This window comes from Esox lucius, chromosome 22, assembly GCF_011004845.1.
Source record: "Esox lucius isolate fEsoLuc1 chromosome 22, fEsoLuc1.pri, whole genome shotgun sequence".
NCBI lineage: Eukaryota > Metazoa > Chordata > Actinopteri > Esociformes > Esocidae > Esox > Esox lucius.
In genome coordinates this window covers 4,560,240-4,586,729 of record NC_047590.1, presented here as the reverse complement: position 1 = coordinate 4,586,729, position 26,490 = coordinate 4,560,240, and the positions used below count along the sequence as shown (strand labels likewise).

General features: G+C 47.1%; 1 protein-coding gene across 3 annotated transcripts in view; it reads left to right on the top strand.

The window, feature by feature from the left end:
• The window catches only part of LOC105020009 (sodium-driven chloride bicarbonate exchanger-like), a 37,643-nt gene that overhangs the window by 7,914 nt on the left and 3,239 nt on the right, over positions 1-26,490 (top strand). For all 3 annotated transcript variants that reach the window (XM_020042480.2, XM_010886634.3, XM_020042481.2), the window contains 22 exons: positions 6,240-6,321; positions 9,243-9,398; positions 11,445-11,586; positions 11,829-11,989; positions 12,150-12,338; positions 13,208-13,290; positions 13,841-13,998; positions 14,210-14,297; positions 14,432-14,578; positions 14,915-15,009; positions 17,885-18,059; positions 19,058-19,191; positions 19,376-19,621; positions 20,927-21,032; positions 21,551-21,712; positions 22,024-22,137; positions 22,232-22,393; positions 22,673-22,924; positions 23,064-23,306; positions 23,585-23,713; positions 23,832-23,893; positions 24,152-24,265. In XM_020042480.2, coding sequence (XP_019898039.1) covers positions 6,240-6,321; positions 9,243-9,398; positions 11,445-11,586; positions 11,829-11,989; positions 12,150-12,338; positions 13,208-13,290; positions 13,841-13,998; positions 14,210-14,297; positions 14,432-14,578; positions 14,915-15,009; positions 17,885-18,059; positions 19,058-19,191; positions 19,376-19,621; positions 20,927-21,032; positions 21,551-21,712; positions 22,024-22,137; positions 22,232-22,393; positions 22,673-22,924; positions 23,064-23,306; positions 23,585-23,713; positions 23,832-23,893; positions 24,152-24,265 — 3,200 coding nt within the window. The remainder of the gene's footprint in view (positions 1-6,239; positions 6,322-9,242; positions 9,399-11,444; positions 11,587-11,828; positions 11,990-12,149; positions 12,339-13,207; positions 13,291-13,840; positions 13,999-14,209; positions 14,298-14,431; positions 14,579-14,914; positions 15,010-17,884; positions 18,060-19,057; positions 19,192-19,375; positions 19,622-20,926; positions 21,033-21,550; positions 21,713-22,023; positions 22,138-22,231; positions 22,394-22,672; positions 22,925-23,063; positions 23,307-23,584; positions 23,714-23,831; positions 23,894-24,151; positions 24,266-26,490) is intronic.

Below are 26,490 nucleotides of genomic sequence, written 5' to 3'. Positions count from 1 at the left end.
TGTGTATGTGTGCGTGTCTTTGTGTGTGTGTGTCTTTGTGTACGTCTGTGTGGGTCTTTGTGTATGTGTGTGTGTGTGTGTGTGCTTGAATGCAGAGCAAGTCCTTCCTTCATCCCAGCTCCCTGGGGTCCTAATTACTGTACGTGACCCTCGCACGGGCTCATCTGTTTTCATCACCAGGCTGGGAGAGTGTCATGGCCACGGTTCCTTGGGGGGCGTGGGGGGGGTTTTACATGACACACCATTTCGATAGCTTTTCTGGGCCAGGTTTTCCGCGGATAGCTAACTCTCCGGGGCTTCCATTGAAAATAGTTTAATGCACTTATTAAAAATAACCTCTGTGATCTCCACATTGCCAGCTACTGTTACGTGTCAAGGGAATGTGGGCAAGATGCAAATTCAGCCGGAGATCCCAGCCCTGAGATGTTTCCTCTGTGCCAGGCCGACTTGACGCAGTGCACGCTGGAACACAGGATGCATTGTGGGAAGCCAGAGTCTGCCTCAGGATCCCACAGAGAAGATAATAAGAGCTGATTTAATCTGTCATGTGTGTTTCTGATCCAGAATTAGATCCTGGGTTTTACTCCCCTATGGCGAAAGTGTAGCATTTGGTGGAAGATTAAGTTTGATCCGAGATTGGAAGAATTGAAACGCGGGCATTTGTGTTGTGTGCTGAGGACGTTGTCCCCGCTGATCTGGAGTCAGTGTTCTGCAGCCAGCAGGAGTTCGTGTCCGCACATCATCCTATTAATAGACAGAGATGGAAACCTGCTCTCGTTTTTCAAAAATGAACAGAGGTCATAAAGCAGCACTCCGTCATCCTGCCGTTGTCCTGGTGCAGAGAAAGCCACTTGGTATTTTAGGATTTGTTTTGGGAATAATTTTATGATGTTTCAGATTAGGAAGTGATATGAAATTTGAGTAATTCGCCAAACATCAGTGAATTGGATTTATGCTCATGGATTTAACTGAGACTCAATTCAATGAAATTAAATATTGTCGTTTCTGACGTAGAGCTCCGTAATCAGAACTTGTCCCGCGTTGTTTGCAAAGTTCTTGTATCAGACCCGACATATTCTTTCATGGCCTGGTGGCCAGGGAGCAGGAGGTGGGGGCTGCATTAGGATGTCACAGAAGCCAGGGGGATTTCCTGGGGGCGCATGGGTTGTCCTGGGGGAGCGCCGCAGCACTCTGCTGTCACCATCCACGTTTCTCCCAGGGTTGTCACTCAAATAGCGCTCGCTACTTTGACAGCCGTATTGCCTGGTTCAGTCACATCATGTCGGATCTCGCCGAAGGGACACAAGTGGAACCGAAAGGATTTCATCTGCATGATCATAATCTTCAATTCCTCTGTTGATGCTTCGTCTCACAGCCGCTACAACGGAGCTCTCAGTCAGGCGGTTTCATTTGAGTTTGCAGATTAGCCCCACAATGGAAACGTACCACATTGTACATGAACTAAATCACCGGCATTCGTTGATACATCTTTGTTTCCAAAGTCAGTAAAACATTGCTCATGATTTCGAATAACAAGTGATGTGCTCTGTTTTTTTGTCACCGTACTCCAAATGTAAAAGTGTTGATGACTGTTCATACGTAGGTATGTTGACGTCTAAATGACGTTCATACGTAGGTATGTTGACGACTAAATGACCGTTCATACTTAGGTATGTTGACGTCTAAATGACGTTCATACGTAGGTATGTTGACGTCTAAATGACCGTTCATACGTAGGTATGTTGACGTCTAAATGACCGTTCATACGTAGGTATGTTGACGTCTAAATGACCGTTCATACTTAGGTATGTTGACGTCTAAATGACCGTTCATACGTAGGTATGTTGACGTCTAAATGACGTTCATACGTAAGTATGTTGACGTCAAAATGACCGTTCATACGTAAGTATGTTGACGTCTAAATGACCGTTCATACGTAAGTATGTTGACGTCTAAATGACCGTTCATACGTAAGTATGTTGATGTCTAAATGACGTTCATACGTAAGTATGTTGACGTCTAAATGACCGTTCATACGTAAGTATGTTGACGTATAAATGACTGTTCATACGTAAGTATGTTGATGTCTAAATGACGTTCATACGTAAGTATGTTGACGTCTAAATGACGTTCATACGTAAGTATGTTGACGTATAAATGACTGTTCATACGTAAGTATGTTGACGTCTAAATGACCGTTCATACGTAAGTATGTTGACGTCTAAATGACCGTTCATACATATGCATATGCATGTTTACAGGGGACGTGATTCCGTATAACCACAGCGAGGTCCTGTCGCATGCGAGCAGTTTGTGAAAGAAGCTAGGCTTGTGTCCAACTTCTCAGACAAGCGGTGCTCTCACATGATGTGTCAGTGTTCCACTGGTCGAAGCGGGATGTGAATGAGTAGACATCCAAAATATTACATTCACCATCAAACCAGCCCTAAAAACAAATAACATCTGTCCAGTTTCCTTGTTTTGTTCTCCATCTGGCGAGCAGAGATCCCTCCTCTTCGGTGGAATGTGACATCTAAGCCCACCAGCCCAGAGCCAGGTATTTAGACCGTTTGGCCAGATTTTAGAACCACTCATGTCAGCGCATTTAATCTGGAAAGGTCAGTAATGTAACGACAGGAGAGGGCCTACGACGGCTCCCTCTAAAACGATGCGTGGCAAACTAGCCAAACACGGAACTGATTATTGTGTCATCATCCGGGATGATGTGTATCCAGGTGTATTCATTCACCTAGACCCATTGCAATACACTAAAAATGCAGGATGGTTTTGGTGAATGGTTCGGTAGGGCATACAGATTTTCTGACAGGGCCGGCTCCCGGCGTAAGAAACCCAAGTGGTCGCTTCGAGCCCCCGACCGATAGGGTAGAGTGGGCCCCAACTGAAATTTTGCTTAGGGCCCCCAAAAGGCTAGAGCCGGCACTGTTTTCTGATTTCAACTTGAATGAAATTTCAGTAATTTTAAGCCCTTTTCACATCAGCAGTTGTAACATAGTGCTTCTACAGATGCCCAGCTTCAAGAATGCAAAGTCCAATGAGGAATGATGAATTCCATTAAAAGGGTCCGACCAGTTGTCCTCTGGCTGAGTCTGGTGGAAATGGTAGGAGTGCGTGGCCTTTTAAGGCCAGATTGCTCACCAAGCTATTCCTACATTCAGATGACCAGTTGGTCAAAAATAGTACTTACTCCAGAAGAGTAAATGTTAGTTGGATTTTCTGTAGTCGCACGTTCCAAAATAATCACAGTGTTCATATAGGGCTCAAAAAGGCTCCTCGGGAACTAATTGTATGTGCTTTTCATAGGGGTGGGTTTAGAGGCCGAGACAGAAATAGCAACACAACCAGGTTGACTGTGAACAAGAACAGCTAGGAATTAATCCGATCATCCTGAAGCATTGACCTACGGCAAGAATCCTTCTGGAATGAGAGAAAAAGAGAGGTGGGGGGGGGGGGGGGGCTGGGGTCGAGAGGAAAGGAGATGGAGGGAGAGTCAGAATCACCTTTAACTGCTAAGTACATCCACATATTCTCAAAACCCTACTTGAGTTAGTCTCATGTAAGAACCTATACTTCAAATATTGTCTCATATATATATAAGAGCCTATACTTGCACTTATGGAGCTGCTGATGGTGGACAACATGGAGACAGAACAACATTCACATGAAGTTGACATACAATTATACACCACCTAACATAATGGGACGTGAGTGGTGAGTACAGAACGTGTATTTACAGTTATGTGCAAATGTACAGAATCAGCATGGGGGGGGGGGGTAATAGAGTGAGAGTGGGTGTGAAGGAGGGAGGGAGGGAGAGTGGGAGGGAGGGAGGGGAGGGGAGGAAGAGCAGGGATAGAGAGACCGACAAAATGGTGGAATTCCAGCTGAACGTAGATAATCCTAAAGTGGAATAAAACAGCCATTTTTATATGTACTGTTACTAAATCAGTGTTAGATGGCCCTAGGCCAGCTGACCTGCTCTGTAGATTTCCTGTTCAAGTTAAACGCTAGTCTGAGAAGACTGCCAGACGATGTGGTGCAGAAAAGCTGTCCAGTGATGTATCACAGCATGGAGAGGTGTTGTCTCCTGCACAGATATTATGTACTGTGTGGTGAATTAAGTGTGGCTGTGCATGTGTGATGGGTCCTTAGTCTATTTTAGGATTTTCTTTTTAGGGTGATTGACATGTATTAACAACATGTGAATAAACTAGCATTAGGCAGAATCTGTGAGTGTTGCCCTGACAACCACGTTTCACTACAGTCGCCGGCTGCCAGCATCTACGGTGTTGTTATTACTTTTTGTTGTCTATTATAATTCAGAGTGGTGAAATACACCAGGTGACATTTCGAAATGGGGTCTTTTTTTCCCTTCCTTTGTAAGTAACTGATTTGATGTGTGTAAAAAAAAAAAAAAAAGATCTAACAGCAGATATCTGTCAATTCTGTCAGGATTTACTTATTGTTTACTGAATTCCCTTGTGAATTCGCTGCACAACATTCAGAATGTGTCCTTTTATGGTTAAGAACAAGTGATCAATAAATGCTTCATCTCATTGGTATAAGCTGGGGGCATAGCTCGAACACGGAAATAATTTGTTGGTAGTCATTCGTAAAAAGCAGTAAGGCAATTGAATGGGGAGATAACATTAACATATAGTGAGACTGACATCCATCCAGGCATCTTACTGTGCTTTTTTTTGTTTTACCTCAAACATTGTGTAAAATCCACATATATAAACAATTGCCTAAATCTAGGCTGTTTTTGCTAGGGGACAGTAAAGGAAATTTTGGATCTTCCCCCAGACCGTTTTGCTGGAGTTCCATTGATCTGTAGTCCGTCTAGCCAGCTAACTAAATGAGAATACAGACCCAGCATGTAAATCATGACAGGGCAGTCACATCAGTCAGAAACGGGTGGAATTGGAGGGGAACTTCCCTATCAAATTGCTATAGATTATAATTAAATGTTTCATAAATCTGCTTAGTAATAACTGCAGAAAAGCTTTACTGTCAGGCCTAAATCCTCCTCTCTCCCATCAAAAGGGGGGCCACTATAATGTTTTGCTGTGAGTTGGGGGGGGGGGGGTCACCCACTCCTCAAATAGCTAGACACACACAAACACAGGTCTGCTCCCACACACACCCCATACCCAGCCAGTGTGTCTCTGATACCATACCCAACCAGTGTGTCTCTGATACCATACCCAGCCAGTGTGTCTCTGATACCATACTCAACCAGTGTGTCTCTGATACCATACTCAACCAGTGTGTCTCTGATACCATACTCAACCAGTGTGTCTCTGATACCATACCCAACCAGTGTGTCTCTGATACCATACCCAACCAGTGTGTCTCTGATACCATACCCAACCAGCGTGTCTCTGATACCATACCCAACCAGCGTGTCTCTGATACCATACCCAGCCAGTGTGTCTCTGATACCATACCCAACCAGCGTGTCTCTGATACCATACCCAACCAGTGTGTCTCTGATACCATACCCAACCAGTGTGTCTCTGATACCATACTCAACCAGTGTGTCTCTGATACCATACCCAGCCAGTGTGTCTCTGATACCATACCCAGCCAGTGTGTCTCTGATACCATACTCAACCAGTGTGTCTCTGATACCATTCCCAACCAGCGTGTCTCTGATACCATTCCCAACCTTCAACAATTTGTTGAGTCAACATTGATGTTTGTGTCTGCGAGAGTCGTCACAGCAATTATCCAATGACACGCATGAGGGCGCAGCCTAGTTAAACCCAGACTGAAACATCCAAACAATGGGGGGGGGGGGGGGACATAAAATCGTAAAAATTGCAATTGGCCACATTAGTTGCCTGGGCGACGTCTGGTTTAGTCAGCCTCATGAAGTCACTCTGTGTTTATTTTGGGACTCATCGTCTTGCAGAAGAAGGGGGGCGGGACACCAGCCAGAGGGCTCTTATATAAGAGTTGTAGCTTTTCTGATTAAAATGTGCCCGTGTTTTCCGTAGTTTTGACAACGCTGCACCAAATTCACCACATCCTTCGCCAGGCTTGCAATTGAAGCTCGATGAATAAATAACGTTCTCTCCGCACTGTAAATCCTTAAAAATGTTTTGTGTGTTACACACGTCTGTTCATCTCTGAAACAGTGTCGGCGCTGTATGTAGCATCATGTGGAATAACCGTGTCCGTGTGTATGTGTTTGTGTCTCTCCGTGTCGTCTTCAGAGGGCCGACGAGGAGGCGGTGCTGGACAGAGGAGGCACACGCTCCATGCTGAACACCAACTTTGAGAAGGAGGAGCTTGAAGGTAAGTCAGCGCCACTGCCTGGATGTCTGCACTGCAACACAACCAACCAGCTAGCTGTTGTCCTTCCTGCATGTAACAACAGAACCGGACGGGTGAAAGCAACTCCTGGCCGGCCAGCTGTTCCCTAATCTGTCACTTCACATGCTTCCCGGGTAGAAGAAGAAGAGGCAAGGAGACGAGGACAGGAAGTGGGTCAGCCAAGCCGGGATGCACCCGTGACCTTTCTCAGACACTTGCTGTTGCCATGGTTATTCGTTCCGCCCCTGCGCCGCGGAAACAGTGTGATCCTTTGCAGTCGGAGTACATACCCAGTCTGAATCTAGCGGTCACATCCTCCCTGCAGTGGCTCGCGATTGAGGCATCCTTCGGCTGTGTGAGGGAGGACAGTGGAGGGAGACCAGGCCGTACGACGCTGTGTCTTGGTCCCCTGGCACGGCAAGCGAAAAGAGGGAGACGTGAGGGAACAGACGTTTCGTGACATCAGCATGTGTACAGGCCTTAGGGACGATGTGCTGCTTTTATGCAAACGCCTCCCATCTCGACTAGATAAGCAGCATTCCAGGACCTTATAGGCTCCTTGGTCTTTCCTGACAGGCATGCCCTATCGTCTTTCACAGTAATCTCCACGGCACATCCAATTGTAAACCAAGTGGTTCAAACACAGAATGCAGATTGGATAAAACCAGGGGTATGTGACGTTACATTGCCAAGCACTCTATTCAGGCAAACCATGACAATGGGTCTCTTGGGGTCCTAAGTAACCCCACAGGACTTACATAAACACACAGTGTTGGGTCATCTGTTAATGTCAGTGTTTTTTGTAGACCGACTTGCTGTGTGCTGCTGTTGTGGCACAGCATGCGCTAAGGCTGTCACAACGTGGTTCTGTCACAGGAGATGTGAAGTGCCCTAGTTGGAGCTTCTCTTTTAGCTCTACGCAAGATATGAAGTCAAACACCCACTGGGAGGTTATAGCATAGATTTTCTGCTTTTCATTTCAGATGTCCATGCCAGCTTTACCGTGTCAACATTGACACTTATTACACACAGGGCACCAAAGAGCTGTCAATATCCGGCTGGAAAAAGTCCTCAGAAGAGCCTGTAGAGTTCTCACAGTAGGTCTTGAAGATCGAGGATACAAAGATGAAGATGTGTCGGGGGGATTTATTTGTCTGAGGAAGAAAAGGGATTGTTCAAGATCTACACGTGTGGTGAAATATAGTGATTGGGGCGTTATGGCTTGGACAGGCCACTGGAACTGGAACTGGCTCAGAAACAACTTGTCCTTTAAAATTTGAGCAAGTTCCTTTAAACTCATTGGACGGTATGTCAACATAAAGCAAGACAATACCCCCAAAAACCATACTTCCATAGAAACTAGAATCTTCAGGGCAGAAGGGGAAAGCTCTTGACAGGCCAAGTTAATCTCCAGATTTAAATCCAATTGAACGTGGCTTTCATTTTCCCAAAGATGAGATTTAATGCGAAAGGCCTCAAAACAAACAACAACTGAAGATGACTGCAGTACAGGCTTGGCGGAGCGTCAGGGAAGATAACCAGTACAGGCCTGGCAGAACATCACCAGGGAAGATACCCAGTACAGGCCTGGCAAAACATCACCAGAGAAGATACCCAGTACAGGCCTGGCAGAACATCACCAGGGAAGATACCCAGTACAGGCCTGGCAGAACATCACCAGAGAAGATACCCAGTACAGGCCTGGCAGAACATCACCAGGGAAGATACCCAGTACAGGCCTGGCAGAACATCACCAGGAAAGATACCCAGTACAGGCCTGGCAAAACATCACCAGGGAAGATACCCAGTACAGGCCTGGCAGAACATCACCAGGGAAGATACCCAGTGTCTGGTGGGGTCAATAAATTGCGGAAGTCAGGCACTTATTACACACAAAGCTATGCAACCAAGTACTAAACATGAGCACTTCATTTGGACATTCTATTGATCTCCCCCAGTACTTTCGGTGTCCTGAATTTAGGTGGCTCAGTGTAAAAGGTGTCATTTCTAAAGGGTTAAACCACATAGACAAAACATTCTCACACTGAATCAGTAAATCTATACTTCAGCCTACGTGGTATTTATTTGATTTAAAAGACAAACTTTTGGAGTATAAAGCCAAGAGAGGAAAAAAATGCTTCACTGTCCCAATAAAAAAGGAGGTCACTCTGTATTGATTGTGGAATGTGAAATTCCAGACATCTGCATCTTGCTGGTGTCATTAATTACTTGCTGCCTTTGTGTTGGTCCTGGCAGTGGATGGACTACATTGGGAATAGTGCTGCTACTGAGGTCTGGCAGTAGGGGATAGAGATATGACGGGCTACGATCTGGTCCGTGTCACCTCGGCTATCCCAGAGCTGGTTGAGGCCCATAGGCTAGGCCCTGTCGGCCATCCCAGCTCAGCGCTGGAGTCAGCATACATTAAATCACACTAGATGGAGAGGTAGAGTTAGAGAGTGAATGAGGAAGAACGATGGCAGGAGAGGGAGGAAGAGAGACGGATAGAGGGACAATGAGGAAGAGAGGAAGATTGTGGTCTCCTAGATGAAGAAAGATGGAGGGATAGAATGAGGATGGGAGACAGAAGATGTGAAGGGAAAGAATGATGATGGGAGACGATGGGTAATTATTATGCATGAATCTGGACCGTGTTTCGTTTGAACCCTGTGTTTGGATGAAAGCATCAGACTATAGCGTCAGATTTTAGGCCCTGTAATTTATGGCCGGAGATTGTTGGCTTGTGATTGTAGGTTTGGGATTTTAGGTTTGTGATTGTTGTAGGCCTGTGACTGTAGGCTTGTGATTGCAGACCTGTGAATCTAGGCCTGTGATTGTAGGCTTGTTATTGTAGACTCAATATTGATGGGTTTGTGGTGACTCGTTTCCATGGTTGTTCTCAGGCCATCGTACCCTGTACATCGGGGTCCACGTTCCCCTGGGAAGGAAGTCCCGCCGACGTCACCGTCACCATGGCAGCCACAGCAAAAACAGCAGGAAGAGATCCAAAGAGAGGGAATCAGGGGTGGAAGACGATGGAAGAGAATCACCCTCCCACAGTAAGCCAATAGGGACGTTTCCTGATGTCACATGGTCCAAGTGATGATGTCACTTGTCATTTGTTTTTTGTTCTTCTGTCCCAGATGCTAGTCTGGTCAAAAAGTAAAACTCACAGCAAATTTACTTAGTGCTTACTGCAATGTAAACCACAAATACATACTGAATTTTCATCCAGAAATCATTAGCTTTTAAACATAAAAATGAATGCGTCGATAAAGGAACAACTATATATGGGGAGAACAAGTATTTGATACACTCCTGATTTTGCAGGTTTCCCCATTTACAAAGCATGTCGAAGTCTGTCATTTTTATAATAGGTACTCTTCAACTGAGTGACGGAATCTAAAACAAAAGTCCAGAAAATCAAGTAATTAATTAGCATTTCATTGCATGACATATGTATTTGATACATCAGAAAAACAGAACTTAATATTTGGTACAGAAACCTTTGTTTGCAATTAAAGAGATCATAAGTTTCCTGTAGTTCTTGACCAGGTTTGCACACACTGCAGCAGGGATTTTGGCCCACTCCTCCATACAGACCTTCTCCAGATCCTTCAGGTTTCAGGGCTGTCACTGGGCAATACAGACTTTCAGCTCCCTCCAAAGATTTTCTATTGGGTCATGCTGGAAGACCCAGCCATAACCCATCTTCAATGCTCTTACTGAGGGAAGGAGGTTGTTGGCCAAGATCTTGCGATACATGGCCCCATCCATCCTCCCCTCAATAGGGTGCAGTCGTCCTGTCCCCTTTGCAGAAAAGCATCCCCAAAAAAGTATGTTTCCAACTCCATGCTTCACGGTTGGGATGGTGTTCTTGGGGTTGTACTCATCCTTCTTCTTCCTCCAAACACGGCGATTGGAGTTTAGACCAAAAAGCTCTATTTTTGTGCCTTCAAACCACATTACCTTCTCCCATTCCTCCTCTGGATCATCCAGATGGTCATTGGCAAACTTCAGATGGGCCTGGACATGTGCTGGCTTGAGCAGGGGGACCTTGTGTGCGCTGCAGGATTTTAATCCATGACGGCGTAGTGTGTTACTAATGGTTTTCTTTGAGACTGTGGTCCCAGCTCTCTTCAGGTCATTGACCAGGTCCTGCTGTGTTGTTCTGGGCTGATCCCTCACCTTCCTCATTATCATTGATGCCCCACGAGGTGAGATCTTGCATGGAGCCCCAGGCCGAGGGAGATTGACCTTCATCTTGAACTTATTCAATTTTCTAATAATGGCACCAACAGTTGTTGCCTTCTCACCAAGCTGCTTGCCTATTGTCCTGTAGCCCATCCCAGCCTTGTGCAGGTCTACAATTTTATCCCTGATGTCCTTACACAGCTCTCTGGTCTTGGCCATTGTGGAGATGTTGGAGTCTGTTTGATTGAGTGTGTGGACAGGTGTTTTTTATACAGGTAACGAGTTCAAACAGGTACAGTTAATACCGGTAATGAGTGGAGAACAGGAGGGCTTCTTAAGGAAAAACTAACAGGTCTGTGAGAGCCGGAATTCTTACTGGTTGGTAGGTGATCAAATACTTATGTCATGCAATGAAATGCAAATTAATTGTTTAAAAATCATACAATGTGATTTTCTGGATTTTTGTTTTAGATTCCGTCTCTCACAGTTGAAGTGTACCTATCATAAAAATTACAGACCTCTACATGCTTTGTAAGTAGGAAAACCTGCAAAATCGGCAGTGTATCAAATACTTGTTCTCCCCACTGTAGTTCAAATTCATACTTTTGAATTTCATTCCACTTGTTGTTATGGAATTAGGTTCTGTTCCGCAACCAATCTGTGATCCTGTACTCTAATCATGTACAAACCCACCTGCATTGTGAGTGTTCATATTGTGACTGTCGGCAAACGACAAAACAAACCATCTCCCAGGCAACATTGACTGACGTCCACATTTCTTAGGGTGTGTACCACGACCAGTTCTCTGGACCCTCCCATCTCGCTTTTACTCCATCTTTCTTTTCTCACATTCAATCATGTTTTTCTCCAACCCCTTTCTTCCCTTGTTCATCTCTCTCCCCCCCCCACAGCAGACACTCCTGCCCAGAGGGTGCAGTTCCTGTTGGGGACAGAGGATGGCGACGAGGAGCACATACCTCATGCCCTCTTCACTGAGCTGGACGAAATCTGCCTGAGAGAAGGCGAGGACGCGGAGTGGAAAGAGACTGCCAGGTAACCAATCACACAACACGCCTCATTTCCACAGATGGTCTTTTAAAAAAAAAATATGAAGTTGTGTTATAGTTTGTTGCATGCGATTTAGCTGCAGTCAGCAGTTTTGTTCTCATGTCTAATGACTTGGTTTTGTGTTTTTCTAGTCACCTCGAAGTGTTCAGGGTTTTGGGCTATGGTTACGCAGCAGTCCAAAGTGTTTGTGTCCATTAATGTCCATTGTTGCGCGTGTGTGTTTGGAGGTGGCTGAAGTTCGAGGAGGACGTGGAGGACGGAGGGGAGCGTTGGAGCAAGCCCTACGTGGCCACCCTGTCTCTACACAGCCTGTTTGAGCTGAGGAGCTGTATTCTAAATGGAACCGTGCTGCTGGACATGAGGGCCAACTCGCTGGAGGAGATCGCAGGTAAGTGGAGAGGTGCTAGGGTCAAGGGTGTCGGGGAGGTTGCTGGTTCAAATCCCCCAGTCAACGTCTGCCTGGTGTGAGTCAGGACATGAGCCGGGAGCTTCCGCTATGTCCCTGAGCAAGCCTCAGCCCCTGACCCAGTCTGTGCTTCCGCGGTCAGATATGGTCCTGGACCAGCACGAGGCTTTGGGCGCGCTGGGGGAGGACGCCAGGAGCAGGATCCGCGAGGCTCTCCTCAAACAGCACCACCACCAGAACCACAAGAAGCTGGCCAACCGCATCCCCATTGTGCGCTCCTTCGCCGACATCGGCAAGAAGCACTCGGAGCCCCACTCCATGGATAAGAATGGTGAGCGAGCAGGTGACAGGGTCATGGCTCTTCTGACTGTGGTCCGTTGTGCTGTATTGTACTGGTTCTTTTTGATGTACTAATTACTGTGTGCACTCTGTCCTTTGGGACACATTTGTTTGTGGCTATGTGGAGATGTGTGTGTCCGTGTTGGTTGTTTGCATGTTTGTGTGTGTGTATACGCGTGTGTACGTGTGTCTGTGTGTGTGTTTGTCTGTCTGTGTGTACGTGTGTGTGTTTGTACATCCAGTTGACGGCTCCCTCCGATCAAACCTTTAAGTAAAAGGACACAAACACACGCAGACCGTCCCACTCCTCCCCCCCTCCTCCCCGTCGCCATCACATCCTCCCCCAAGAGCCAGACAGCCAATCCGTGCCCTGCCATGGAGCTCTGATGGCCTCTGATGGCGGATGCTTGACGTCACTGTCCAATCCCGACACTGGACGCAGATGAGAAGATCTATACAGGCAAATAGACGTGAAGACCTCTATTCTAGTCTGAAATTACTACAGGACTAGTCTCAGAACTAATTTAGACGTTCTGCTGGCCTAGTGTTGCTAAGCACCTCATCAATCATAACCACTTCTTCATTAAGTCCAAAGAAACCGTTTAACAATCACCATGTGTCCTTGCCAACCGCAGAATCAGTGCTTTAAAAATAGAATGCTACTGCTTGCAAATTCAAGGCAGAAAGTGTGGATCACAAAAACCAAGTCCCAGTTCTTTCATGAATTTAGGCGGGATATGAATGATTTAATAGACATACTCATCATTCTAGATTACAGTGTTACATGCAAACAGATTTCATCCCACTAATATTTTCCATTGAGAGTGAATGATATGTTATCTTTCTCCTGGCATCTCCCAGGTCAGACGGTCTCACCCCAGTCCCTGCCAGCCACCACAGAAGGCCATGTCAGCCGGGAGAACAGCCATGTGGATTTCAGCAAGGTACGGCCAAACAACAATTAATCAATCAAATGTATTTATAAAGCCCATTTTACAACAGCAGTTGTCACAAAGTGCTTTACAGAGACACTCAGCCTTAAACCCCAAGGAGCAAACAACAGTAGTGTTGAATATCAGCACTAACATCTGCCGTGTGCTGCTCTATCTTTGGCTACCAGATCACCAAAAGTATAGTAGATCTGCCTAGTAAAAGGAAAGGCTAGATCAAATCCCGGAGCCGTCAAGGTGAAAAACATCTTGTTCTATACCTGAGCAAGTTAACCCAAATTTCTCTTGTAAGTGGCTCTTCTAAATGATGGAAAAATTACATTTGCCGGGAGCTACGCTACTGTTACTATGATAACCACCATTTAGTATTTACTAAACCTATGCATTATTTACTGTGCTGAGACCCACTAACCTTTTGCCATTTCCCTGTAGCTAATGTAGTCATTAGCTCTAGCTAGCTTGTTACGACAGGCCTCTCAGTGGGCCTGTCCATCACACCTGGCCCTCGTTTGATTTAATAGCCGGCTCTGTTTGTAATCTGTAGATCGACCTCCACTTCATGAAGAAGATCCCACCGGGTGCAGAGGCATCCAACGTCTTGGTGGGGGAGCTGGAGTTCCTGGAGCGACCCGTGGTCGCCTTCGTCCGTCTCTGTCCCGCCGTGCTGCTTAGCGGCTTGGCTGAGGTCCCTATCACCACCAGGTCAGACACCATCTCTCGTGACACCATCTCTTGTGACATATCTCACAAAACCAGCAAGCGGTTTTTTATTGGGTTTCGTGGTTGAGATTGAAAGGGCTAAATCCAAATATAAACTGAATGACGGTATTTTATTTTGCATTCAGTAGGTTCCTGAGTGAATCCACTGTATACGATTGCAGCCGTGGTTACGCACTTCCATGTTTTCCCGCAGGTTCCTCTTCATTCTCCTTGGGCCTCTGGGAAAAGGACCACAGTACCACGAGATTGGCCGATCCATCGCAACTCTGATGACAGACGAGGTCAGTGGACACGTTCCACATTCGTTTCTGTTTGCCATTCACCATGGACGGTCTTTGGTCGGGGTAGCTGTGTTTAATAACAGCCACGATGACGCACACAGGATGACCCCTGACCTCTGATCCCTCCCCTACAGGTGTTTCATGACGTGGCATATAAAGCCAAGGACAGGAACGACCTGGTGGCCGGAATTGACGAGTTCCTGGACCAGGTGACAGTCCTCCCACCTGGGGAGTGGGACCCCTCCATCAGAATAGAGCCCCCCAAAAACGTCCCCTCTCAGGTACATACTTCTTATCAGCAGTGCGACATCTTCCCTGACCTAAGCAGGGCCGTATATGTGTTGAGTTCTGCCCTCACCTCTTAGATTGTTTCTAGTAGCACTGTTGGTTCAAGTGTACTTGGATGTAACTCTTCTAAATCCTTTTTGAAATCCGTTTGTTCAGTGTTCCCCATTCTGTCTCTGGTCCAGTCCGGTTGGGCTTGCGTTGTTGGAACGCTGCTTCGCCCGTCAGGCTACTAACGGAGACACACTGAGAATAAAACAGTAAACGATCTAATGAAATGCCAAGGTCTTTTCCCTTGAAGACCACAGAGTATTGCTCTTTATACCACACAGGAAAAACGCAAGGTCCCTCCTCTACCCAACGGAGATCTGGGAGACTCAATGGAACCTGGAGGCCATGGAGGTCCAGAGCTACAGAGGACTGGGAGGTGGGTTCTATGTGTGGTTGTGAGTTGATACATAACATATACAGCTCTGGAAAAAATTAATCCTTTCCAAAAAAGTTGAAAAGGAAAATTTTGAGTGAGGAACGGAAAGGTTCAATTTGCAGTGGTCTCTTAATTTTAACCCTTCTTTTCCTCACTCAAAATCTTCCTTTCCAGATTTTTTGGAAAGGAAAGAAAAAGGTGCAGTGGTCTCTTAATCCATTCCAGAGCTGTATATGCTGAATATGTACACTGTATATATGGGGAGAAGGGCGTGGGAATGCATGAGTGTGTATTTGGGGGAAGAGCGTTGTGAGTGCGATCCTCTGCACTGTGGAACATCTGAGGCCTCTATGTCTTTGTCTTTTAGCTCCCCTGTGAGTCCCTGTCTGTTTTTCACAGTACATTAAAACTGTTCCCAGAAGTGCATTTAGCCCTGGTTTAAAAACAGATAACCCCACAGGTCTCCAGGGTTCTGGAAGAAACAGCTGCGACTGAGTCAGTGTCATCCATGTGTTTGAAATCCCCTGTGTATACTGTCCTACGTACAGGGGAAGAAATAAGCCAGCCCGCTTGCTCAGGGCTAGAAGCTTGAATAGACACCAGCCCGCTAGGCCAGGGCTAGTAGTTTGAAAAGATGCTAGCCTGCTAGGCCAGGGCTAGTAGTTTGAAAAGATGCTAGCCTGCTAGGCCAGGGCTAGTCATTTTAAATGAAGCTAGCCCACTAGGCCAGGGCTAAAAGTTTGAAATGAAGCTAGCCCACTAGGGCAGGGCCGTTAGATTGAAATGAAGTTAGCCTACTAGGTCAGGGCTGGTGGACTGAAATGAAGCTTGGCCAGGGCAAGTAGTTTCAAAGATTGTCTTTGACTGAGCGAAAGCACAGCAGTTATGTTGGTAACACTTCCTGGTACAGATTAATGTTCATATACAATGCACCAACCTTTAACTCAGTGCTGATACAAATATTTGTATACTATTAATATACCTCCCTGTGAAATCATGATTGCTCTATGACTGCAACCAAATTCTTAATTTAGTTATTGGTTAGTCTCTCATGTCGCTGTCAATTTTTTTGGTTGCATTAACTTCTAATTTCAGGTTCTGTCATATCATCTTAACGTCTGGCTATTGACTAGGCTATTCAAAAAAAAAATTCAAACGTTCTGATGTTTCCGTATTTTCGATCATCATCTTTTAGCATTACCTAGGTGCATTTTACCTTCATCTGACCGATGAATCAGATGACATTCTTTACTGGAATTATATGATTCATTTACAGCAAGTTTTCCAGGTCCTTGGACAGGCAGCAGAACATTCCCAAAACACCACCCTATCGCCATCATGCTTAACATTTGACATGGAATCAATCTATGGAGCGGAGTGTTTGGCTTTCGCCCCAAAACAAAATACGGTGTCTAGTCCTTACTCATGGCACTCTTTTTAATGGTGTTCACCCATCAATCCGTGAACACAGAGTGCCCTGGCCAAGAGCTGACCTGAATCTATTTATAGATCAGAAGTAGTAAATGAATGTGGAGTGAGGCAGCAGGCTACGTGCGGCTAAGTGATAGCGCTGCGCGCTAAGTGTTACAGCGTGGCTGTTTGACGGGTGTAGTCTCGTGTAGTAAGTGATGCTCGGCTCCACGCGGCGGGTCTCTGAGGGCTCTCATCCTGGCGTACGGTAGGTTGGCCCGCTGCCCTGTTCCACTACGAGCCCAAGTGCTCCCGGAACACCGGAGTACAGCATCCATTCCGCTCTGCTTAAATACCACTCAAAGTCATGCCCGCTGTTACCCCAGCAACCGCCTCCGTCTGGTCGCCGTGGCGCTTCCTGTAGCCGGCGTGAAATTGTTTCTGCCCTCACCCTGTGGCCCGGTGGGGATGTGTTTAACATTTAAAACACGTTGTGTGTTTCGTCTCTACGAGGGGGTTGTCACTCGGCGTTTGTCTCCGTGTGTGTTCGTGTAGGGGAGGTTGCCTCTGCGTGTTTATGTCTGTGGATGGGGGTATGTCTGTTTGGGTGGGGGGGGGGGTTGTCTGTGTGTGTTTATGTACATAGGCTTGGCTGCCTGCATGCATGTTGTCCAGTCCTAAAAGTTTGATAAACACATCTCATCTGTAATCAGTTCCGGTTTCTACCAACTTCGTTTACTATCTAAAATCAAAGGCTTTCTCACTCCAATAACTCTGGAAATGGCGGTTCATGCTTTCATCACGTGTCGGCTGGACTATTGCAACTCACTATATTGCGGTATATCAGATTCTCAAATTTCCCGTCTTCAGTTAGTCCAAAATGCTGCGGCCAGACTTATCCTTAATTGTCGCAAATATGATCATATCTCTCCTATCCTCAGATCTTTACACTGGCTACCAGTTCGGCAGAGAATAGATTTTAAAATCCTCCTCTTTGTCTACAAATCTTTACATAACATAGCTCCGGTTTATTTCTCTGAAAATATTCATCGATACATTCCGTCCAGAAGTCTCAGATCCCACAACCAGGCGCTGCTGGTAGTCCCTCGTGTCAGACTAAAGCGTAGAGGGGAGCGTGCTTTTGCGGTGGCAGGGCCTCGTCTGTGGAACACCCTCCCTCTAGAGATCAGAACGGCTCCAAACCTCTTTGCTTTTAAGTCTTTGGTTAAAACATACCTGTTCTCTTTAGCATATTGATGATTTTTCTTGGGCTGTTTTTACTATTTTACATTTGTGTCTTTGTTTTAAAGTTAATCTTAGTTTAGATGTTCTCTATATGTTTATGGGTTGTTTTGCTGCTTTTATTTTTTTTTGGTATGTCTAGCGGCAGTTTAAATGTGCTATATAAATAAATGAACAAAAAAAATGCATGCATTAACCTGTGTGTGTGTGTGTGTTTTTTCAGGTTCTTTGGAGGGTTCTTCTTGGATGTTAAGCGCAAGGCACCCCATTATCTGTCTGACTACACGGACGCTGTGAGCCTGCAATGTTTGGCCTCCTTCCTGTTCCTCTACTGTGCCTGCATGTCCCCCGTCATCACCTTTGGAGGTCTGCTGGGGGAAGCCACAGAGGGACGCATAGTAAGACAGGACACTCATTTAATATCAGATGCTGTAGGTGTGCCTTAGTGAGAAAAAACAACCTGAAGAGAAATGTATTCCAAATGGCAGAGAAAGGGTCTAAATAGGACTACATCATGAATGCAACCTGCATTCCTTTCTCAGATATCTGATCAACAGTAAAGCATTTATTACTGACCCATTGGGTAAGCAGGATGGTACGCTCTAAAAACAAATGGCTTCCATGAGGTTTCTTCGTCCATCCCTGTTGGCAAATTCAACAACACAAAATTACGACGAGGGATTTCGAGTATCCTGTAAATCCTTGAGCCACTCTTTAACCACGGGCCGTCATCTGCGTTCGGTAAAACTGGGAGTGGACGGTAGCAAACATTTAACAGTCAAAGTGAGAAATATCATTGCGAAGCCATCTGATCCAGGAAGCTTACGTTTAAATGTTACACAGATACTCGCGGGTTTAGGTGGCTTTGTTGTTGAAACACAATCATAATGAATTAAAGCTAACAGATCTATGAAAACAGCATAACTTCTTTACTCTAATTCTATTTTTTTTATAATCTTCAGCCACTTTAATATTCAAATTCCCAATTCCTGGTAATCTTTATAATGCCAACCCAGTAAAATCCAGAAATGCGCCTGCCTCATGAATTTGTTTCTGCACAGAATCTCACAATGTCTTAACCTTGTATTGTTGAACCTCACCTGTGTTTTTTTCCAGCACCAGTTAGAACCACCAAAAAGTTCAAACAGGATCCAAAAACGGTTCTTCCTGGAGCCAGAACACGGGGGAAAAAACCCCCCAAAAAAACCAAAAAAAACTTTATGGAAGCGTAAAAAACATCATATCGTCGCTGAGCGTACGCTAACGAAATAAAGGGAATGCTTTTGGTTTTTGCATCCTAAGAGCTGTCCGACGTCACTAAACACAGACGGCACTGAGTCACCGTTGTATTTATTAAGAAAAGTGCGACGTAACCCTGTGATCCATTAACCCCCAGAGTGCAATTGAGTCCCTATTCGGAGCATCCATGACGGGGATAGCCTACTCCCTGTTTGCTGGGCAGCCGCTCACCATCCTGGGAAGCACAGGGCCTGTTCTAGTGTTCGAGAAGATTCTCTTCAAATTCTGCAAGTGAGTTTGGCCCGTCTGAGATATGTTGTCACCCTGACTAAGTGGCTCACATCAGTGTGACACGACCACAGTACATTGTTCCTGGCACGCAGAAAGGATTTAAGGGGCAGATCTATTGTTTTTTCTTCTTCCAAGCACAGGCTTTTCTGAGCTAGCGTGTCTGTGTGTGTGTGTTTGTCCGCAGGGACAATGACCTGTCCTACCTCTCTCTGAGAGCCTGTATCGGCCTGTGGACGGCGTTTCTCTGTCTTCTCCTGGTTGCCACGGACGCCAGCTCCCTGGTCTGTTACATCACGCGCTTCACAGAGGAGGCCTTCGCTTCCCTCATCTGCATCATCTTCATCTACGAGGCCCTGGAGAAGCTCATCCACCTAGGGGAACACTACCCAATCAACATGAACAACAACCTGCAGAAGCTCACCCACTACTCGTACGTGCAGCCTTCCCAATGTCCGCAAAAAAAACGTTCGATGAAGAGCGCTCTCACTTGTAACTCTTGTGATTTGGAATTAGTGACTGTAACTAGCAGGTGTTTTTGTAACCTGTTTCCATATGTTTTAATGTTGTTTAAGTTCTGGCTACTTCTCTAAAACCGCCAAGGACAAACCGCCTGGTGTTTTTGCTAAAACACAGGCAGTTTATCAGTACACAGGGTTTTAGTGTCGGCTACATCATCAAAGCACAGATGGGCAATATGGACAGTTTATCCAGCTTTTCAGTAATGCTACAAGATTACTGCGTTATTCTGAATAATCCCATGTGTAACTCCACGGACATATATTAATACATTGTAATCGTTCCGAGTCAGTGTGGTGAACGGCCGAGATAAGATGTTTTCTGTACATTGACGAAGTCACTGGGATGGATGCCTTCAGTCTGAAGACACGTATGTGCTGAAATGCTAGGACATGAGGGCTGCGCGTGTTTTTACTCACGCATGCTTGCCATGTTTCCTCATGGGTTCTTTTTTTATATTGTGATCGAATGTGCTGTCCCTTTAGACTTTTTAAAACACAAAAAAGACATAACCATGACACGTTACATTCCAATTATACACCAAGAACTGTCTTTAATCATAACGTGATTTGTTTTGTCCAGGGATCCAATTTTATTGATTCACATTTTTTTTTTTTATGCATATTTCTACATTCTCCATTTTGATGATAATTTTTTATAGTTCTGGCAAATGTTATTCGGTGCACCTGCCCCAGTTGAATTGGAATAACATTTATGTTAATTGGTGTAATTCATAAAATAACTGTAAGACATTTAACTTTGGACATACATTTTTACTTTTGGACATGTCTCTACATGAATGTAATTATATTGGGTCTAAACGGTCTAAATATTCATTAAGGAAGGAATTTTATTTTAAATACTTTTAATTGCACATTTTATAGTTAGATCATTACGATAAAGCATACTCACTATAGCTAGCTTGCTTATTAGCTTAAGCTTATAGGCTTAACTGTGAGCCAATGTTTTCTAGCTGGACTGCTAAATTGTTCAGGGGCCAGTTCTTCCATCTCCTTAAAGCTACAAAATGGCAAAAACTGACAGACCTGTACTAAATTAAGTATTTTTAAATTGACTTTAGCTTGTCTCACTTTAATTGAGAAGTTATATGATATATAATACGATACGACAGTAGAAATGTCAGCGGACTAACAGTTCATTTACAGCGCATTCCCAAATGCTTCCAGTTCCATAAATATCCCCTCCGCCCCCTTGACAGATGTGCGTGCGTGGAGCCCAGGGATCCGAGCAATTCCACGATGAGGTACTGGGAGGATCGGAACATCACCGCATCGGAGGTCAACTGGACGAGCCTGGAGGTCAAGGTGAAGTAGGGGTCGCAGGCTGACAACATCCCTGATGTCGGGTCCAAATCCATGCTCCACAAAGTCCCCTACCCAGATTGTTACGTAGCTGTCCCCGGGCCTCTGCGAGTGGGGACGTGCGCTGTCTCCGGGCCGTGCTTTCCCCGGAGGGAACACGTCAGGACACTGCTGACTGAGGGACAGATGTGTGCGTGTGTGCTGGGTTTTAAATAGGAATCGCCCCCCCCCCCCCCCCCCCCCCCCCACGGAGAGACTTGAAGAGGGGCCTTTAATGTTTAACGTGTTCACACCTCTGGCGCACAAGCACCCACCGTATGCGCTTGCGACAACACGCTCACACGCACGCACGCTGCGGCACACCAGCATGGACGCGCAACATCACACACACACACCACACACATTGCCTACCTAACTGACTGGGTTCACAGAAAGACTGAACCGACACAAGCCAGTCACTAACACAAATGTATAGGTGCTCTGTGATTCGATCTAACAGTCCCTCCGTCCTCCCCCTGTAGGAGTGCTTCATGTTCCGTGGCGAGTTTGAGGGCAGCGCCTGTGGCCCCCACGGCCCCTACATCCCGGATGTTCTCTTCTGGTGCGTGGTCCTGTTCTTCTCCACTGTCTTCATGTCTGCGTTCCTCAAGGAGTTCAAGACCAGCCGCTACTTCCCCACCAAGGCACGTCCCAGAGCACAAAGGACATTGCGGGCGTGTTATTTAACGGACAGTATTCTGACGCACTCTTGTGGCGGTGAAGGGGATCCTAAACATACTTGCACCAATTAAATTAACCGGTTTTGTGATTGAGAGCACATTCTGTTGAACAATAAAAGACCAGAAACATTTCCTTCATGTAATTATGATCAGAGCACACCAGAGCGGTGACAACGCCTTGCACAAAGAGGCCCCGTTCGGGGGTCACAGGGCAATGCAAGGGGGGGGGGTGGTGGTGGTTCCAGTTCCCTGGCTGACCGCGAGTTTCTCCGCAGGTCAGGGCCCAGATCAGTGACTTTGCCGTCTTCATCACCATCCTCACCATGGTGCTGGTGGACTACGCTCTGGGGATCCCCTCCCCCAAACTGCAGGTCCCCAACAAGTTCAAGGTGAGGTCTATAACCCACGCCCACCCGCCCTCACCCACACACACACACACACAGTGTCTTTCAATGATTACATTCTCGGCCCCTCTCCCTACAGCCCACTAGAGACGACCGTGGCTGGGTGGTGAACCCGATCGGCCCCAACCCGTGGTGGACCGCCATTGTGTCCATCCTCCCGGCGCTACTCTGCACCATCCTCATCTTCATGGACCAGCAGATCACGGCCGTCATCATCAACAGGAAGGAGCACAAGCTGAAGGTAGCGGCCGCTACATGCTGTCCTGAGGGGACATTTTCATGAAAACGTCATTGCTGCGACGTAACGAAAGGTCAAAAAGCCGGCTGCGTTTCGACACTTTTACGCATGTACCTTTCGGCTACAGCTGCCAACTGACCTGAAGCCTTGCGTGTCACACCTTCTCCGTCCACAGATCCCCAGCAGTACACATCTCCTTAGGGTTCAGTACTGTATGTGCGTCTTGTATTATATCACCTAACTCTGTACAATCGTGCCGGTGTTTCTGCCCTGGTTCCACAGAAAGGCTGTGGCTACCACCTGGACCTGTTTGTGGTGGGGGTGATGCTGGGGGTGTGCTCCGTCATGGGCCTGCCCTGGTTCGTGGCGGCCACCGTTCTCTCCATCTCCCACGTCAACAGCCTGAAGCTGGAGTCGGAGTGCTCGGCCCCTGGGGAGCAGCCCAAGTTCCTGGGCATCCGAGAGCAGCGCTTCACCGGCCTCATGATCTTCCTGCTCATGGGCTGCTCCGTCTTCATGACCTCCGTTCTCAAGGTGAGGGAGGTCGGGGGTCAACGGCCAAACGAACCCGACAACGCCGAAGCGGCACAACTGCACACTCGTGCTCGTGTCGGCCAAGCACACAAACACGTGCGCGTATGAGACCTAAAACAAGCGCTTGGTCTGATTTCAGTTCATCCCCATGCCCGTGCTGTACGGAGTCTTCTTGTACATGGGAGCGTCCTCACTCAGAGGGATCCAGTTCTTCGACCGTCTCAAGCTGTTCGGCATGCCGGCCAAGCACCAGCCGGACTTCATCTACCTGAGACATGTTCCTCTGAGGAAAGTCCACCTGTTCACCATCATCCAGCTCAGCTGCCTGGTGCTGCTGTGGGTCATCAAGACCTCCAACTACGCCATCGTCTTCCCCATGATGGTAACGTGGGGTCGGGCAGGCGTGGAACGAGGGGCTGGGGTTGTGTGTGTGTGTCTCACTTATATTAAGACAAATACACTAACTGTAAGTCTCTCTGGGTGAGAGTGTACGCTAAATAAAAGGGTTTTGCGTAGTGCGGCAAAAGATGAAGAATGGGAGGTGGTGGTCTTGTATTTGAGTGTGGTGCCTTTTCTTCGTCTTGTCTTTTCCATTTGCTTTTTACCTGGTTATTCTACGTACTGTAAATTCAGCACAGGCGAACTGTCTGTCTTCTACAGGTGTTAGCTCTGGTGTTCATCCGGAAGCTCCTGGACTTCATGTTCACTAAGAAGGAGCTAAGCTGGCTGGACGACCTGATGCCCGAGTGGAAGAAGAAGAAGTTAGAGGAAGGAGAAGGAGAAGAGGAGGTATGCAGAACTTGGTGCTCTGAAATACTGACGCAATTGTTTGCGCATTATGACTCGGTCCTTTTGGCGCAGTGGAGTGCCATTTAATAGTCGCTTTTCTCAATTTTGTCGTTTTCAGGAGGAGCCAAGTATCACCCTGGAGGAGGGGATAATCAGTGTTCCATTGGAAGGACATTACAAGTAAGACCAATTAACAAAACATTCAGAGACTGAAAAACAAAAGTACAATAAAAAACGACTCCCTAAAGGTTTTGTTAACGAACTATCACTAGTAAACAACAAAATGTTGCAAATGCGTTTTAGTCGTTTTGTCACTATTTCATAGCACAGCCAAACTTTTTGTGTCTGCAACTAACAGAAACATGAATTCAACTGTTTCAAGACGTGATATACATCAAGGTCAGAAACAGAATCAAAGGGTCCTCTGTTGTTTCGTAGGAGTGATCCTGCAACAGTGAACATCTCTGAAGAGATGTCCAAAGGCTCTTTTGGGAATGTGTGGAACAGTGTCAGCACTAGTGAAAACTCCAAGAAGGATCTGAGCTCCAAAAGGTAAACCCAAACAATGACTACATACCGTCCACCAACAAAGCCATTTAATCTATGAACTGGACCTGTACAGGAATCTCAAGTACTTTCCCGCTTTCTATTATTCTTTGTTTGAATACTGTAAAAGTAAAATGGGTGATTTCTTTTTTGCCTGTCTCTTCCCCCTACATGTAGATTATCATTAACTACTAGCTCGATGGGGAGCAGCACATAGCCTACAGTAGTGGTTAGGGCATTGGGTCAGTAAACTAAAGGTTGCAGGTTTGAATTCCTGACAAAGTGAAAACTGTTTTTGTGCTCTTCGGTATATTTATGCTTATAATCCATCCATCCATCCATCTTCTCCCGCTTTATCCGGGGCCGGGTCGCGGGGGCAGCAGTCTAAGCAGGGATGCCCAGACTTCCCTCTCCCCAGACACTTCCTCTAGCTCTTCCGGGGGGACACCGAGGCGTTCCCAGGCCAGCCGGGAGACATAGTCCCTCCAGCGTGTCCTAGGTCTTCCCCGGGGTCTCTTCCCGGTGGGACGGGACCGGAACACCTTCCCAGGAAGGCGTTCCGGAGGCATCCGAAAAAGATGCCCAAGCCACCTCAGCTGACCCCTCTCGATGTGGAGGAGCAGCGGCTCTACTCTGAGCTCCTCCCGGGTGACCGAGCTTCTCACCCTATCTCTAAGGGATCGCCCGGCCACCCTGCGGAGAAAGCTCATTTCGGCCGCCTGTATCCGGGATCTTGTCCTTTCGGTCATGACCCAAAGCTCATGACCATAGGTGAGAGTAGGAACGTAGATTGACTGGTAAATCGAGAGCTTCGCCTTGCGGCTCAGCTCTTTCTTCACCACGACAGACCGATACATCGACTGCATTACTGCAGAAGCTGCACCGATCCGTCTGTCAATCTCCCGTTCCATCCTTCCCTCACTCGTGAACAAGACCCCTAGATACTTAAACTCCTCCACTTGAGGCAGGCACTCTCCACCAACCTGAAGTGGGCAAGCCACCCTTTTCCGACTGAGGACCATGGCCTCAGATTTGGAGGTACTGATTTTCATCCCCACCGCTTCACACTCGGCTGCAAACCGTCCCAGTGCATGCTGAAGGTCCTGGTTAGAAGGGGCCAACACGACAACATCATCTGCAAAGAGCAGAGACGAAATTGTGTGGTCCCCAAACCTGACACCCTCCGGCCCCTGGCTGCGCCTAGAAATTCTGTCCATAAAAATTACGAACAGAACCGGTGACAAAGGGCAGCCCTGCCGGAGTCCAACATGCACTGGGAACAAGTCTGACTTACTGCCGGCAATGCGGACCAAGCTCCTGCTTCGGTTGTACAGGGACCTGACAGCCCTTAGCAAAGGACCCAGGACCCCATATTCCCCAAGCACCCTCCACAAGATGCCGCGAGGGACACAGTCGAATGCTTTCTCCAAATCCACAAAACACATGTGGATTGGTTGGGCAAACTCCCATGAACCCTCCAACACCCCGTAGAGGGTATAGAGCTGGTCCAGTGTTCCACGGCCCGGACGAAAACCACACTGTTCCTCCTGAATCCGAGGTTCTACTATCGGCCGTATTCTCCTCTCCAGAACCCTGGCATAGACTTTCCCGGGGAGGCTGAGAAGTGTGATCCCCCTATAGTTGGAACACACCCTCCGGTCCCCCTTCTTATAAAGAGGGACCACCACCCCGGTCTGCCATCCCAGAGGCACTGTCCCCGACCGCCACGCGATGTTGCACAGGCGTGTCAACCAAGACAGCCCCACAACATCCAGAGACTTGAGGTACTCAGGGCGGATCTCATCCACCCCCGGTGCCTTGCCACCGAGGAGTTTCTTGACCACCTCAGTGACTTCAGCCCGGGTGATGGACGAGTCCACCTCTGAGCCCTCATCCTCTGCTTCCTCAATGGAAGACGTGTCAGCGGGATTGAGGAGATCCTCGAAGTACTCCTTCCACCGCCCGACGACATCCTCAGTTGAGGTCAACTGCTGCCCACCTCTACTGTAAACAGCGTTGGTAGGGCACTGTTTCCCTCTCCTGAGGCGCCGGATGGTTTGCCAGAATCTCTTCGAGGCCAGCCGATAGTCCTTCTCCATGGCCTCACCGAACTCCTCCCAGGCCCGAGTTTTTGCCTCCACAACCACCCGGGCTGCAGCCCGCTTGGCCTGTCGGTACCCGTCAGCTGCCTCAGGAGTCCCACAAGCCAACCAGGCCTGATAGGACTCCTT